This window comes from Scatophagus argus, chromosome 13 (assembly GCF_020382885.2).
Source record: "Scatophagus argus isolate fScaArg1 chromosome 13, fScaArg1.pri, whole genome shotgun sequence".
Lineage (NCBI taxonomy): Eukaryota > Metazoa > Chordata > Actinopteri > Scatophagidae > Scatophagus > Scatophagus argus.
The window spans coordinates 3237634-3254436 of record NC_058505.1 but is presented as its reverse complement, the minus strand read 5'-3'; the positions used below and the strand labels follow the sequence as shown (position 1 = coordinate 3254436).

At 43.6% G+C, this 16803-nt stretch overlaps 1 protein-coding gene across 2 annotated transcripts; it reads left to right on the top strand.

Moving 5' to 3' along the window:
• Nucleotides 1-3: 3 nt before the first annotated feature.
• On the top strand, nucleotides 4-10050 carry LOC124069273 (arylsulfatase I-like). 2 transcript variants are annotated; one of them, XM_046408269.1, is made up of 11 exons: nucleotides 4-140; nucleotides 1706-1892; nucleotides 2572-2711; nucleotides 3317-3466; nucleotides 3677-3751; nucleotides 3859-4033; nucleotides 4824-5060; nucleotides 5237-5383; nucleotides 6369-6516; nucleotides 7024-7544; nucleotides 7646-10050. In XM_046408269.1, exons 2-11 carry the CDS (start codon nucleotides 1722-1724, stop codon nucleotides 8060-8062), a joined length of 2181 nt encoding a protein of 726 aa, XP_046264225.1. In that variant the 5' UTR covers nucleotides 4-140; nucleotides 1706-1721; the 3' UTR covers nucleotides 8063-10050. The 2 variants fall into 2 exon arrangements, with proteins under 2 accessions (XP_046264225.1, XP_046264224.1); XM_046408268.1 differs by lacking the exon at nucleotides 4-140 and adding an exon at nucleotides 1230-1616.
• Nucleotides 10051-16803: the final 6753 nt, after the last annotated feature.

Below are 16803 nucleotides of genomic sequence, written 5' to 3'. Positions count from 1 at the left end.
CGGCGTCTCTTGCAAACTTTACTCAAACCACACATTCTGCGAGCCGAAGAACGACCCGAAGTGTGAAGAATGAACTGAGCAGTTGCGGAGAGGAGAGGAGGAGGCGAGGAGCCGTTCACTCCCATTGATCCCATATCGAGGTATCGATTTCGGCCTGGCTTTGAAATAATACAGCTCTTATGACGAATAGATTTGCACAGAATTAAACGGGCAAGTGATTATTAAAAACCTTACACGGAGCTTTTTAGACACCAGGATGGAACCGTGATGTCTGACTTACAGTCACAATGACAACTGATAGTGACAATTACCGTCTTTTTAACAGGGTTCAGTCAATTGGAACTTGAAACAAGTTGCGGCAGACTTCACCCAAACACATCTCATGCGGAACAAGTCTGAGCTTGTTTACTCTGAAATAACAGGTTGTCAAAGGAAAGGTGTTCTCTTCACACACACACATACATACAAAATCAATGGGAAAGTTGTGTGTGTGTGAGTCATCTCCTGTTGTCATGACCATCACTGTCTCATCTAACGCAGTTACACTTCAGCAGTAATCACCAGCTCGGAGAGCAATCGAGCCGAGCCAGCCGCTGTTGGTCTCGTCCTACAGATAAAATCAACACTGCGTGCTGCTCTTGGCTTTGGAGTCCGTAAACATGTCATAGATGATGCACACTAACACAATCTGCTTCCTCCCACTGAACACTTAGCTGCGTGTCAAACTGCCGAGGGAGCAAAGGGTTAAAGACGAGAAAAATATGTGTGAAATCTGAAGCAACTCAGCAGCCCTGAAACATCTGCCATCTCCACCAAACTTTAATTAAACTGTGTTTTCTGATGTAGAGAGGAGCTCTCGAACTCTACGGCAACTTTGAGGCCAACGCCTGCCGTGGACTGAAATCCACACACGATGCAGTGATGCATTCACTGGCGCTGAAACGATGCCAGCCGAACATCTGAAAGATCTGAAAGAGATTTATCAGAGAGGAAGATCAAACGCTCTGGTCGCCTTCTCGAGTGTCATTGCAGAGTGCTTGTCGGTTTTACAGGGTTCTGGATTGTAGTGGTGCAATGTGAGCTTTATTCTGAGAGCAGCACAGGTGGCATTTCACTGTTTTAATGTAACACGTCAAAAACCTGCAGACTGAAGCCGAGTTAGTTTTAAAAACTGCATTGGAACAACATCATGGTTATTTTCTACGTAAACTTGATGTGAAGTGCTGTCCTTCCAGGTAAAGAAAACACTCTCACGGCACAGTTTGTGTTTCTGTCACCAGTTACAGCTTTACACGCAGTAATAGAGGGTTTAATGCACCTTCCGTGTTGTCGAGAGGCTTCGTGAAACGCAGCCCTGACTGGTGGGACAGCAGTGGGAACGGCCACATTGGATCTGGCCCGGTTCTGCTCTCTCAGGCACGTCTAATACTGTCATCACTTTTAACTGGCGGCGATTCAGCTCCACGGACTGTAAAGGGTTAAAGAGACCTCCTCGAAGCTGCAGCTCTCGCTCCACCAGATGGATGCGTTTCAGATCACAGCTACAGCCAAGTTGGCAAGCCCGTCTCAAGTGTGGTTTGATGATCTGCAGTTAGTCCGCCTCTGATGGCATGCCTGTGCGAATCTGTGCCGACTCAAACATTTCTAAGCTTCACTTCCCTGGTGTTCTGGCTGCATTGTCATGTTCTGCCGTCGCTCCCCGCAGGGCTCCTGCAGCAAAGATGCAGGCTGCTGCCGCGGCTCTGGCTGTGCTGAGTGTTTTCCTCAGCCTGGACCCCCTGTGTGCTCAGCGGTCCGAAGCGATCCAGCATGACGGAAACACTCAGCGCGAAGAGGCGGGAGTGAAGAAGAAGAGCCAGCCGCACATCGTGTTTATCCTCATAGATGACCAGGTGTGTGTTTGTGTGTGTGTCTCATGATGTCTCAGCGGTTACCTCTTCTAACATGACACCAGTCACCAACACCCAAAATACATCATATTATTAATAACATCCCAAATAATAATTATCACATTATTATTGACATCAAATTATGTGGCTATAAGACTAAAAAAATAGGTTGATCAGCAGTAGCCTAAGATATTAAAAATGAATCTGGATGGAGCTTCCAGGCGTGCAGAGTGAAGCTAATGTGTGTATTCTATCTAATGGCCAGCAGGGGGCGACTCCTTTGGTTTCAAAAAGAAGTCTGATTGAATGTTGGCTTATGAGGAAATGAGCCAACTTCTCACTGGATTTATGACTTCAGTAAACAGGCTCCTCATGAGTTTAAAGTCCCAGTCGCTAGTTTCAAGTCTCCTTCAATTCAGCGCGACGTTCATTTAGTAAATTGTGGTCTCATTTACAGTCAAAGGGACAATAAGGCAGGGTCATGTTTCTACAGTAGCCCAGATTGGCCAAATCGAGTGGCTCTGGAGAGGGCTTTTCACATGCAGCTGGGGGAAGGTGAGGCGAGCCGTTTTCAGTTGGCTGCAGTCTGCGACCTCACCACTCACCACTAAGTCCTTCGCACATGGTAGACAGGAATCAGGTGTAAATCTGAAACATTAATGCCTCTGTGGCTCCAAAACAGGGTTTCAACGACATCGGCTACCATAACCCGACCATCAAGACTCCTACACTGGACAAACTGGCGGCGGAGGGTGTGAAGCTGGAGAACTACTACGTTCAGCCCATCTGCACGCCGTCACGCAGCCAGCTCATCACCGGCAGGTACACAAGTCTTTTCACTTTCTGTTTGTCCGTCTGCCTCACTGCTACACCGAGCAGCCTGCTACAGCTTAAACTGTTGCAGATACATTTGTTTTAGTCGTTGTTTTTTGTTTTTTCTTGATAAAGCAAATCTTTTTATTTCCTGCCTGAGCCAAAGCAGCACTTATTTAGGTTGAGCGTCACAGAATGTGTTTTGTCAAAAAAGCTGGCTGGTTGCAGAGTTTGTTCCAGTGCTGACATATAAAACAAAGAAAAACATGGAAATGTTTGAAATTCTCGCTTAAAAAAGTCACTTAAATCCATTATCTGACCATGAAAATTGTTGTAAATAATTGTGCATTATGTTTTGCAGCATGCTGTGATTATTAAGGCCAGACTTAGCTCATCTTTAGGGAATAAATTCACACATTACAGATGTGTCTGTTATTGAGTCTGAGGCTCTGGTTCCAGTGAGGCAGCTGCTCTCAATAATCTGGTTACCGATTCGGCATCCGAGCTGCGTTGAAGATAAATGAGTCCCTGGTTCTACTGTGAGGCCTAACTGCAAATCCCGTGTGAGCCATTCGCCTGACACAAAGCCAGCAACAAGCCTTTCTTCCTTCCAGATATCAGATCCACACGGGACTACAGCACTCCATTATCAGACCCAGCCAGCCGAGCTGCCTGCCTTCACACATGGACACTCTGCCCGAGAGGCTCCGCCAGGCCGGATACTCCACACACCTGGTCGGCAAGTGGCACCTGGGCTTCTACAGGTGAGATGGAGACTTCACAGGTATCAGTACGGTTGAATAGGACCCGGAGTTTCTATTCTGCAGTCTCTATTAAGAAACATTTTTAGCATTATGGAGTTATTAACTAAAATGAATGAATGTAAATAAATGTGTCTTCAGTAAGCTGCTTGTGTCTAACACTGTCAATGAAATGTGACACTCTGTTTACTCCCTCTCTCTTCTTTCCTCCAGGAAGGCGTGCCTGCCCACCAGAAAGGGTTTTGACAGTTTCTTTGGTTCTCTGACAGGAAGCGTGGATTACTACAGGTAAAACGTGTGATCAGATGATTAGAAGTAGCACGAATGAACATTAGTTTGTTGTCTGCGTTTCCTTGATCCGTTTCTACAGCTCACACATCTCCGTCTTTCCCCAGTTACGAGTCCTGCGACGGCCCGGGGTTATGCGGGTATGATCTCCATGAGGGAGAGGGCGTGGCGTGGGGACAGGAAGGGAAATATTCGACCACACTCTTCACTCAGAGAGCTCGCAAGATCCTGGAGAGTCACGACCCCGCGGACAAGCCGCTCTTCCTGCTGCTCTCCCTGCAGGTATCACGCTGAGGCTCGATGTCAGAAAAAATGTCAAGAAAAATATGGACATGAAACAAACAAAAAAAATGATTTACGTTCGAGTCCATCAAAACCTAAAAAAGGTTTTTAGCTCTAAATATTTCTAGAGCTGCCGTTTTGCCATTTCAATGTTCATGTGCGTTTTTTTGTTGCAGAAAATAGGTCACTACAGCCTGGTGATTTGATGCTGCACTAGTTTATGTCAGGATGTGGGGAACCAAAAATGTTGGAATAATACTGAAGCCACATGAAAGTGTTCATCAGAAACTTAACTGAGAGACCGCTTGGCTCATAAGGACCCTCACATGATTAGAAGCAGGCCACACAGAAAGTGTAACTTTGAAATTAAACGTGTTTAAACTCAAGAGAATGATATTTGTGTATTGTTGACTTTCCTGGCAGCCATCTTTGATCCTCATGTTAAAAAGTGAAGCAGATGCCCTTGAACGGCAAAGCCAAGCAGGGGCCCGTTGGATTTGATTCTTCCCTTTTAGAGAGCAGGGAAACACTCAGTTCCCACTGATGCACAGTGAGTTAGTGCTGTGTGGCATTCAGGACAATTTAGCTCGACACAATCAGCTTATTTTATTCCAAAATAACCAGCTAATTTGGTGGCTGCTAACATCTACCAGCTAACATCTCTAAAAATAAATGAAAATTAAAAATATTTCTCTTTGAATCAGAACAATGCATCTGATTGTTATTTGTGTATTTTACTTTGAAAAGCCTGCATTTCTTTATCACTTACAAAGTGAACACTTTCCTCCAGGCAGTTCACACTCCGCTACAGACTCCCAAGTCCTACATCTACCCTTATCGTGACATGGCTAACGTCGCCAGGAGAAAGTTTGCCGCCATGGTGTCCACAGTGGACGAGGCGGTCCGAAACGTCACGTACGCTCTGAGAAAGTACGGATACTACCGGAACAGCGTCATCATCTACTCCACCGACAACGGCGCCCAGCCGTTCACAGGAGGAAGCAACTGGCCGCTCCGAGGGCGTAAGGTAGAAATAACTAAACTGACAAAAGTGAATTGTCAGTGTTTCTTAAGTCAGTGTAAATTGTTTTCTGCAGCGTATGCATTTTATTTGATATACGTAACGTATATGGCACGTATGGACATCTCAGCTCAGTAACGGGATGAGGTTATTGTACCTGAACTTCCTGACTGTGTTTCCAGGGTACATACTGGGAAGGTGGGATCCGTGGGGTGGGCTTCGTTCACAGCCCCCTGCTGAAACGCAGGAGACGCGTCTCCAAAGCTTTGCTGCACATCACTGACTGGTTCCCCACACTGGTGGGCCTCGCCGGGGGAAACATCAGCCAGGTCAGTGGAACTTGGAATTTGATTTTTTTTTTTTTTTTTTAGTTTCTACCATTTTTAGTACTTTTGAATGTGTTTTCAGCTTTGGAGTTCGTTGTATGTTGTTTGTACTTTGTATGTTTGTCACTGATGGCCCGTCTTTTTAGTCTCATGGTGGATACAGCGTACAGAAGGTTGAACACCATGGAAAAGTCACTCTCACCAAGTGCATCAGTGGCCATGTTATTGTGTTGTAACAGAGACCAGATTTAGGGATGTGTTTCTCACCACGGCCACCCAAGCTACTAACACAAGAGATCACTTTGCTGGAAGGCTTTTCAGAGTGCGCCGGATTTACATTCTGTATGTTTTCCACCGCAGACTGTTTGCTCTGTGGAAACCTGACCCGCTCGGTGTCTCCCACTTTGTATTAATACATGAGTTTATTTGTTGTCAGGGGGAGCGCTGAATGCAGGCTCATCAATTCCCGTTGGCCTCAGACTAAAGTTCAGGTTACAGCGCTACTGCAAAACCATCTTCTATTCACTGTCATCTAGATGAATGTGCTCTTGACCTTTTATGATAAGCGTTCTGCTTCTAAACAATAGTTACACTAGATACTTTTTGTTGTAGTTCAGCTATAAATTCATTTTTTGGCATGTCAGTGCAGTCTGAGCACGGCTCCCAAAGACCTTTGTTGGCTTCGGATGTAAGTACGTTTCTATTGCCAAGGCAGATAAGAAAGGATGTCTTGGCTGCAATCAAGATAATTTCTGACTAATCCAGAAACTCGATAGCCACAGTAAGTAAACAAATGTCTTATTATTTATTCCTGTGTAGTAAATCTAAGAAGTATTTCTTCCGTTGAAGGAGAAACGTGAACACATTTCACATTATCTTCTTGGACACAAAAAAGGGATCCCAGAGTGACTTCTCATTACTCAACATGTGCCTTTTTCGGAGTGTTTTATACTGCGTGCTGTACACAAATGTGTGTATTCCCTCTCAGAGTCAGGGCCTGGACGGTTTTGATGTTTGGCCCACCATCAGTGAGGGGAGAGACTCACCTCGTCAGGAGATCCTTCACAACATTGACCCCTTGCACAAACCGCTCGTTCAACTCGAGTTCGGGGATGCTGGTACACAGGAAGCCTCAGGTACCTACCAAAATAAACAGAAAATGGAGTGTCAGCATCTTATCGTGCATCAGATGAGTTATTGAAATGCATAGTGAATAGGTTGGACAAAAAAACAAGGTCATGTAAGCAGTAGCATGATATCTGCTAATTGAGGGATCTTGTACAGCATTAGCAAAGCGAAGCTTACAGGAGTGTTTACCTCAAATGGGGCAGTCGTGGATCAGCGGTTAGGGTGTCGGACCCGTAACCGGTGGATCGCTGGTTCGATTCCCCGTCCCGGTGTCCATGGCTGAGGTACCCTTGAGCAAGGTACCTAACCCCCACTGCTCCCCGGGCGCTGCACGCGGTCGCCCACTGCCCCGGGTTTGCTGTGTGTGTGTGCACGTCACTTGGGTGGGTTAAATGCAGAGAACAAATTTCGTTGGAGTGAGTTCCCTCCAATGACAAAATATGTCACTTTACTTTACTTTACTTTACTTTACTTTATAATCCTTATTCTTCTTCTGTTGTCTTTGATGTTGTTAGTAAAAAAATTAAAAGTCCCAGGCTTTAAGAAGCTAAAGAAGAAGATCCTGAAGCAGCAACCGAAGAAGAAGTCAGTGTTCAAATTGAAGACCACCAAGAAGTATAAACCCAAACCTAAATCCAAGCACCTTCCCAAACAGAAGCTTAAGCCCCTCCAAAAATCAAAACTAAAACCCAAACTCCAGGCCAAAGTCCCTCCTCAGAACCAGAGACCGTCCCATTACAGACGAGACCTTAAGTCCCACCCCAGTGATACTCCGTCAGCCTTAGGAACATCTCATCCTAAAGCTCGGAAGCCTCAGAACCAACTGCGCTTTAAGACAAACTCCAAGCGGGACGTATCCCAGAACCAGAACACGTCCCAGCCTGAGACCCTGCTGTCCAAATCCCATCCAACGCCCCAACTGAGTCTCCAGCCATCCCAATCACTATGGGACACATCGGTCCAGGCTGCCATCAGAGTTGGAGACTGGAAGCTGCTAACCGGATACCCAGGCCATGGAGACTGGGTCCCCCCACAGGTACTGCAACACATTTAGATCCATTTGAGTACAACTGTTTTTGCTCCACTGTTTCAGATGTATCACAAAGAACATGAATACCTGCACATGTTGGTCCTCAGGTACTTCCCACTCTCCCTGGTCGCTGGTGGAACCTTGAACGTGACGTCTCGTTCCACAAACCCTCCACCCACAAAAGCGTCTGGCTGTTCAACATCACAGATGACCCGTGTGAGCGGCGGGACCTGGCAGACCAGAGACCAGACGTGGTCCAACAGCTGATGGCCCGACTCGCCTACTACAACCAAACAGCCGTGCCGGTTTATTTTCCGCCCGATGACCCCCGAGCCAACCCCAGCCAGCACAGCGGAGCCTGGGTACCCTGGGTGGACGAAGAGGAGGACGAGGAGGGAAAATATCAAGGAGTCTACAAGAAAGGAAAGAACAGTAAGAAGAAGAAGAAGAAGAAGTGTCGGCTCTGCAAGCTGCAGTCTTTCTTTCTGAAACTGAACACCAGGATGATGTCCAACCGGATCTGAGGTCACTGTGTCAAACGCTTTGTTGTTTTTATTTTGTCAATCTGCACATCCTGAAACCGGTGAAGAAAGACGTAACCGGGTGAGTTAATTCCAACACATTCCGCTGGAGCGAACTTTTCACCACAGCGTCTTGTCACTACCTTCACTTTCCTTTTCTGATTTTTTTAAATTGTTATACGGAGACGAACGAACCACATCACACCATTCACACCGAATAACCTCACCTGCATGTCTTTGGGTGTGGGAGGAAGCCGGAGTGCCTGGAGGGAACCCACACAGACGCAAGGGAAACATGCAAACTCCACACAGAAAGGCTGGGATTCGAACCTGGAACCTTCCTGCTGTGAGGCAACAGTGCTAAAAAATAAAAATACTTTATAAAATTACAGCCACTAATTAAAATTAGTGACAAATGGGGTTACATTATAACATAGAAGAATATAACATTAATTAACTTCCAATCAAATCGATTCGCATGCCTCGCATTGATTTACTGTCTGACTTGATTGATATTTATGTGCGCTCGGGATGCAATTTAGCTCTATTTCTTTCGGCATCCGTCCAGTAAACGACATATTTATGTTTTATTAAGCTCAATTGCCAGGTTTAAAACAGGTAGTCAAAGAAGTAATCCAATGAAATAAGTTACTTAAATGATGTAATTAAAATAGCTACATCACTTATTAGGTTCTGTAATCTGTTATGTTTCAGAAGTAACCTGTCCAGCACTGGTTGCCACACATGCAGCGTATGTACTGTCGAAGATCTTGTCTGAGATTAGGGATCACTAGCAGTCCAGCTGGATTCAGTTCAGGCTTTTAAAGGGTCATTTCACCCAAATCGCAACACATTCTCTGGCTTTGCAGATACTATAATTTGAGTTTGATTTGTTTTGAGAACAGTTGTTGCCAAGAAATTTTTGTTAGCGTCAGTTGTTGGCCACACTTTGTTTCCGATGAAAACTGCTGATGGAAAGGAACTTCAGTTCCTTGTAAACTGTTTTAGGAAAGAGGCAGCGCTGTGGAGGAAGATCCAACTGTCTGTGTGTCAACATACTATTTAGAGTAAGCGCGGACATATTTATGTGATTTGGATGAACTGACCCTTTAAATTGCTAACCACTCTGGTGGTAGGGATGTTATCCCATTGGCTGTTTTGTGCTGATGTGATGTTGTTATGTAATTTTGTGTGCATTTTGTCACCTCATTATCAATGTTTTTGAGATTCTCAGTTTTATCGTACGTTTACATCAGCAGTTCAGACTTTAACGTCCATATTGTTGGTTTTGAGGCAAATGTTTTTGTCCTAAATGTTTTTTTGTGAAAGCGTGCGCTCGTAAAAATTATCTTCTATATTTCTGTATCTGTTTTTGTTGTCTATCACATGCAACAAAATAGGACAAGGAGGTTTTAATACTTGTACACATCCCAGTGAGTACAAATAACGTGCCTAATGTTAGAAATACTTGATGTGTGTCGGGTGTTTTTGTGTTTTACTATGGCTGAAACAGGCCTTTGCATACTGTGGCTGTTTGAGGGTACATATTTTGAATTCATGGTATGTGTTTTTAATTCACTTCTTACTTCTGTGATCAGTAGAAACTTTTGAATGTGTTATTTTACAACTTATTCAGCCCCACATATCATTAACACCACAGTGATTTAGGATATTTTTAATGTTTTACGGAAACATGCACAAAATGAACCGAGTGAATATAGAGTATCTGCTTTCCCCTCCTGCAGGAGCTCAGAAGCCAACAGGAGGAAGTAAAGTGTGTTTCACCAGCATTAGCAACCGCTTTGGTTCGTGCCGTCTGAGCAACACACCTAACCTCTAAATATTTCAGCGTATTTGCTCAATACCTAACAAACCATGACTGTGGTTGCTCTGAGCCCGTTAGTGAAGCGTGCAGCCGAGTGTTCCTGAGAAACACTTTAAAGGGACGCTTGATTTCTTCATCCTGATTCAATAAAGGAAAGTAAAATGAAGTGTGCCTCCGTCCCTGTTTGCTGGAAACAACAAACTGTTCATAAAACATCAGCATCATCATCAGTAACAGTAACAACAACGTTCAAACAAGCCCGAATCAAGTCTCAAGTCCTCATTTTCCAATTTAAATCTGACTCAACTCGAAGTCTCAAGTCTACTGCTCTGATTGTTATTAATGGAATTAGATTTCATCCTGATTGTTCCAGATGGATGTTTACCAGGCAGAGAGGATAAGCTGTGGAGGGATGTCACAAACCCAGTGCACACAGCAGGTTTAACCACTGGGTGGAGCCAGATGTCAACAATCCCTGTAGCGCAGAGTCGACGGTGGCTTCTCGCTGCTTTATCCCCGAACACAAGCGGGATTATGTAACCCTCTGGGATTAAACTATGATGATTCAGGAAGCAGTTTGGCTAATGAGAAGCTGCTGGTTTGATGCCATCTACCAAAAGTGCCCACTTTTCACAAAGATAATAAGAAGTATATGAGTATTTTATGTACTGGCTCCAAGGACGGAGTTGAGCCAAGTTCTGTGATAAAACATATTGGTTCTCAAGTGTAAACTTCAACTTACAAAACTTACAAAAAGTTTACACTACAAAGAGAAAACATGTTTATTTCAACCTGGAGTTGAGCAACACAAACTCTCTGAGCTCGGAGGTTGCTGTGCCCACAGTTTAATGGTAATGAGAGACACATTCAAAATTCACATCCAGAAGAGGCAGAGTGAGTTAAAGGGTCAGTCTGCCTCAATCACAATATTTGTCATTAGTTGTGTCCAGTTGCGCTTAGATAGATAGAAGATATTTGTCTCTCAAATTTCTCCAGATTCAGTGGAGGCGAATGGAATTTCATTTGCAATAAAAAATAACAATGAAGCACCCTTCAATGTCTACTGAAGGTGTAAATCTTTAAATGCAGCTCAAGAATATTTAGTTTCATTTTTAAAGGGCTAATTAATTTCCTAGAACAGCTGCAGCTTTTAGAATTCACATATTTGCTGGGGACTATTTTCAGCTGCGGACTGATCCAGATTCAATGCCCTGCAGAGTACTTGGGGCAGCAGGACAGTGTGTGTGGGGAAATTAAAAGGGTCTTCATCATCATCATCAACATCATTATTATTACCCACTTCAGAGTGAATCACACCTCATGTGGAGACTGTGTGCATGAAGCAAAGACAACCTGACTTGAATCCTTTTGTAAGAAAAAAAGTTATCAGCTGTAACACACACACACACACACACACACACACACACACACACACACACGTCATAGCTTGAATAAGCAGGCTCATACATAAATAAGGCACTAATTCACTCACACAGTCACACTTTCTCTCATCTCTCACACCTTGAATTAACAAGTTTACACAGAAATATCTCCCTTCTCACACCCTCCCTCACACACACACATAATGCAATCATGTAACCAATAATCCTGCTAACATCCTGCCTCCCCTCCAGGGAACCATGGGAATATGAGATCTACAGAACCGGAGCACGTGGGCGGCTGTGAAATCAGGATTCCCTCACCACAGAGCTGCTTTTTGGACGGATTCTGCTGACACAATCACAAACTCATAATTGAGTTCTGTTCTGTGGTCGCACTGACACCAGCTACGGTTTGTACTCTTTTGCTAGATTAAAGAAAGAAAGAAAAGGAAAAAAAACCTCAGAAAAACCTAATCATGTTCCCTGTGCAGTCGCACGTTTAATTATGATGCTTCACGGCAGTACAGAGTGACTTTTCAACGACTGTGTGAGTCTAAAGACACATCAATGTGACTTTATAATGAGACACGTGTTGCAGGGGTTCAGTGATGTCCTAGTCAGACCAGCCTGACATGAGACTGCTTCTGGTTGCATTAAAATGAACGCCGATGCCTCATCCCCTCACCACCACCGGGCTAAACTTGAATTTTTCTTTACCTGTCACATCTTTTCACCAAATTCTCTCTGACCTGTTCGCTCTCAATTTCATCCCTTTGTCAGCTCGCTGTCTTAAGAGTTACAGCTGTTTTCATCACCCGCTGGGAGGAGGAAAATGAACGCCTTTCACTCTTTAGTTTCTGGACTTTTGGCTGCTTCTCTTGATGCTCCTTACACCACCTCACATACATCCTTACATTTGAATTAGCGCAGTGCAAATGGTATTTACATTCATTATCATTTAAATTGCTTTTTTCCTTTTGGTATGTTTCATTTCATTTGGCTCAAGATGGCACAGATTTCCCATGAGATTCAAGTTTTTCTCATTACACGAGAAGGTTTCCATGTCTTTCTTGGATACTACACAGTGAGGTGTATCTAATGGAGACTGAGCGATACCCTAAAGGCACCACTCCCCTCCAGCCGAAGTGCCTGTGGGATGGTTCAGCAGTGTCTGAAATTGCCCTTCATCTTTCGCATCTTTGAATTTGGGTGGCTGCATTTGATGATTCCTGTAGGCGGTGACGAAGGACTCAGGAAATGTCTCTCTCAGGATGTTTTTTCACAACTGTTCCCGTCACTTTTCGTGTGAACAACAATGTGGAAAACCATTAATGTCTTCCACGACAGACTCATCTAAACGGAGGCCAAACTGTAGTCAAATGTCCAGAAAACTAGCAAACGGAAAAGGAAAATGAAAAATTACAGGAAAAGGAATAGCATGTCTACAGCCAAAACTGATGTGCGGATATTAGCGGTTGTGTGCAGTGAGATAAACAGCTGACAGCACTGACCAGATGCCATCAAATCACCACAGAAGAAGAGGGTGCAGCTAGATGAGCTCTCATCAACCTACAAACACTGCAAACAAGACGAAGTGGCATTTATGTTTATTTGTTGTTCATATGCTGCTGTTTTTATTCTCGTCAGTGAAGCGACTGACAAATAAGTCACAGGTTTCATGTGCTTTCTTCACTTCACTGTTTTCTTGCTCTTCATCACATTTGGTTTTCTCAGTGTTGTGACTGTTTTGCTACACACTTTCCAGGATTTTTAATGTGGAAAGTGAATGTGTGCAAATAAACTGGTGGATGGAAAACCACTTTATGACAGTCGGCTTTTCCCTCCGTCTTCCAAGTGTGGACTTGCACAACAGATGCGAACACTTCTGCCTTCCAACACGTCGGACAGACTGGTTCCTTTCAAACGTACTTGTGCCTTAGCTACATGTGCTCACATGGCATCTGAGCTGTAGGATACCTGCACAAGGATATCCATCAAAAAAATGATAGCTGAGTCATGTTTAGCTGCAAGCTGGATGTTAGTAAAGCAGCTTCACACTGTCCCAAATGTTGCTCCATTTTCTCAGAAGGCAACTTCTATTAAGGGTTTGTAAGTGACTGAAAAATATCAAATATTTCTTTAATGTAACTTCTGAAGGTAATGAAAGGCAGATAATATCTGGCATCTTGACTTCTTTCAGTTGGAGAACAAACTATTTGGGATGCTCTTCTGTCTGCAAACTTTTAATCGCATATCGCAAGGACCCTAAGGTGCAAACATGTTGAGATTAATCAGCCGTAGTTGCCGACTGCGGTGCTACAGCATATTGTAAATGTTCCTTTGGTTTACTGATTAAATTATAAAGCCCCTGAGGACTTGGGGGGGGAAACAGAGGGCAGCAAACAACTAATTTACAAAACCTCAATCCAAAGCATGCAAGTCTGTCTCTGAACCTAATGCAGCAGCATTGGAGTGACAGATATGTAGTGATGGATGCGCCACTTTCAAGCCAAAGAACAAAGAGCGAGATGCTCCTCAGCCTGAGTGGGCTCAGACACCACACAATTATTTGGTCAACGTGATCAGGCCTTCGCAGACAACCTTGATCATCCCTATTTGCCCTCTTGTTCATTAACCTTAATGAGCCTGCCAGTCCACCGTGTCTCCACCGAGTGTCTGCTGTTCATTAGGTCCCCTGGTAATTGAAAGCCGCGACTGTAGATGATGATAAGAAGGTGGCTGGGAGAGATAAAGTCAGGAAAACACGTATGCCAAGAGCACAGATAATGAGGCCGAGGCATGAGAGCTTCTTTGGGCTTCGCTCTCTTTGGCTTTGATTGAGTTCAATCGAAAATAACCTCATTCAAAGCTCCTACAAGCAACACCGAACTCTCTTTCACTACGAGCTTACACAGCAAGCAACATCAGCGATGTCTATCGAAACTAAGGATCTCAAAACACACAGTTTTACGAACTTAAAAACAGGTGATTATTGACAAATGGCCACCTATTCCTTTTCAGTCTTATTCATAGGGATTTTTAACACGTTTACCAAGAAATGTTTGTTTAAGTAAAAGGCTGGCTATTTTTCTCTGTTTCTCAGTGACCAAAACCAATGTTAGTCTGTCTATCAGCATGTCTTCATGTCAACGTTCCTGACCCTGAGGAATCATTTCATGGGTGGATCAATCCATTTGGTGTTCTAGTGAGCATTCCCAACAGCTGCAAATATCACGCATGTGCGCTTTAGACCTGGATACGATGGTGCCGCTCTGCATTGCTTCCAAGTTTTCCCAGTGATCCCCTGGCTTACAAAAAAACCAAACATTTTTCCCAGAAACCACCAGCAACAGAGAGACGTCTGTTAAACAATTGACAGGACACCTCAAACTGCAAACAAGGTCAACGACTGGTTGCACAGCGGACATTTTGACATGTAGCAGCAGGAAACTCTAACTGCAGGTGTTTTAACATACTCCCCTTAGAGGGGGTCCTGCTATTGTGCCTCCTGGGTCACTTTACGGAACTGAGCCGTCATTACTGCTACTGTTAAGGCGAAATGGGATTTACCTGCTGCGCCACCAGTCACCCGACCTTTGCTATTATGAACTTTTTGATCCATTGTATTTGTGAAAGTGTCCTGACCGAGTTGAAAATTTAGCAGATAAAAAATCAACATAGATGCAGGGAGAATACTGTTTTTTTTGAGTATACACATAAATCTGAACATTGTCAGAAGAAAAAAAGGACACATCAACACTCTTTTCATTAGTTTTGTTCCCGTCTCAGTTGCCGTGAAACCACTTGAGGCCAAATGCATCAGAGCTGTTTACGTCTGTGTCATACAAATGCTTTGACTCCCAGACAGTCCGGAAAAATACGACTGTGGGTGATGAATAATAAAACCTTTGCTTGCAAACAGTAAATAAACTCGGATCAGGAGTGACTTTGTTCAGCAGCACCAAACTAAATATGTGTGAAGATCAAATAGATGCCAGTTCAGCGGTCAAGAGAAAAGGTCCAGGCACACGTTCTGTAGATTCTTGAAGTTTGTTGAAAAAGACAAATTAAGCCCTGCAGGTGGTGTCCAGAGATGTCTTGTACTTTCTAATAAGTCACCATTCACACATCGTTTATGAGTTGTATGTCTACATCTCTGACAGTTTTCCTCTCTTTCTGCCTGTTTTGAAACAAGCAGTTACAGGCAAAGATCCAAATGTGATTCGGTCAGACTCCGTGGGAGTCCGACTGCACTCTGTTCATTTATTTTCCAGCTCTTATCGACTTTCCTCTTTTCCTCCACCAAGAAGCAGAATTTACATTTAAATGTCATCTCTTATCCTACCCAATTTGTGTTTGCTTCAGTGAATAAGAGCCACAGGTAAACAGCTACGGTGTTCCTGATGGGCCTTTCCTCGGACGCTGAGGAGGAGATAGAACAAATTTATGCTTTTCTAAACTTTATTTTATTGAAATAAAGGTTATACTGCAGCAGCGTGAAGTGAAAGCAAAAGATTCTTTAGATGGCTTCCTTTTCTACAGCGGTGACTTCGTTTAGTCCTGAATCAACTTGATGTTGGCAAAACGTGAGTTAGAAAAACACAAATACATCGATTTGCATTCTTTACACCTACTGGTACATACGCTGCTTAACTTCTACATTTTTAATGTCTTCGCTGCTTTAAACAGAAAAGTACAACTTTTTAACTTCAAGTCACTGAATGAAAAGGATAGAGGTGGGCAATGAGCACAATGCCAGAACCACACAATCGCTTAGCCTTTTGCCTGAATCCTCTGCTCCCTTTAAGGTTTGAATGAGAATATTTTTGTTGAGGAGAACATCAATAGTGGGACCCGTACTTACTGTACTCCCTTGTGTGGCTACTGGGAAATCTTAAAAGTCATTTCTCCTGATCTTATTTTTATTATGCCAAACACACCTTCATGTATCAACCCAGTGGCAGACTGCACATTCAATAGTTTTTTACACCAGTCACTGTGTTCGCTCAAAAAAAGTGTGATGCACTTCTTTAAATATCTTTATAAAAGACTAAGAAAAGACTGTGTGTTTCTCTAGACGTAAGAACCTACTTCCCACTGCAGGACATACAGTAACTCCTCTCAAAAGCTGGAACAGAAGTCCTGATTGCCCTAAGTCTAAGAAGAAAATTTAATTTTGCTCCAAAATTAAAGGTCAAGAGTTAAGAAAATCCTGCATTTTCATTTACAAAACTACTGGAAAAAAAAAAAAAAAGACTATCAGAGAGTGGAAATCTCCCAGAGGCAAAAGCACATCCATGATACACGGTAGCAAAAACATCAGCACTTAAGCTTTCTATTCACCAATATGACTAAGGACGCCTCCACAGCAGTGATGACAATCTAGACATGAGTCATGTCTATGTAAAAAAAAATCAGGATCCAGAAACAGCAGTGACAAACTGCATTCATAGTCTTTAAGAATGGAAACGAACCCCGCTCGATGGGTCTTTGTTTTCTTCTTGGTAGGTCCTACCAAGGAAGCATCCTTAACTCTG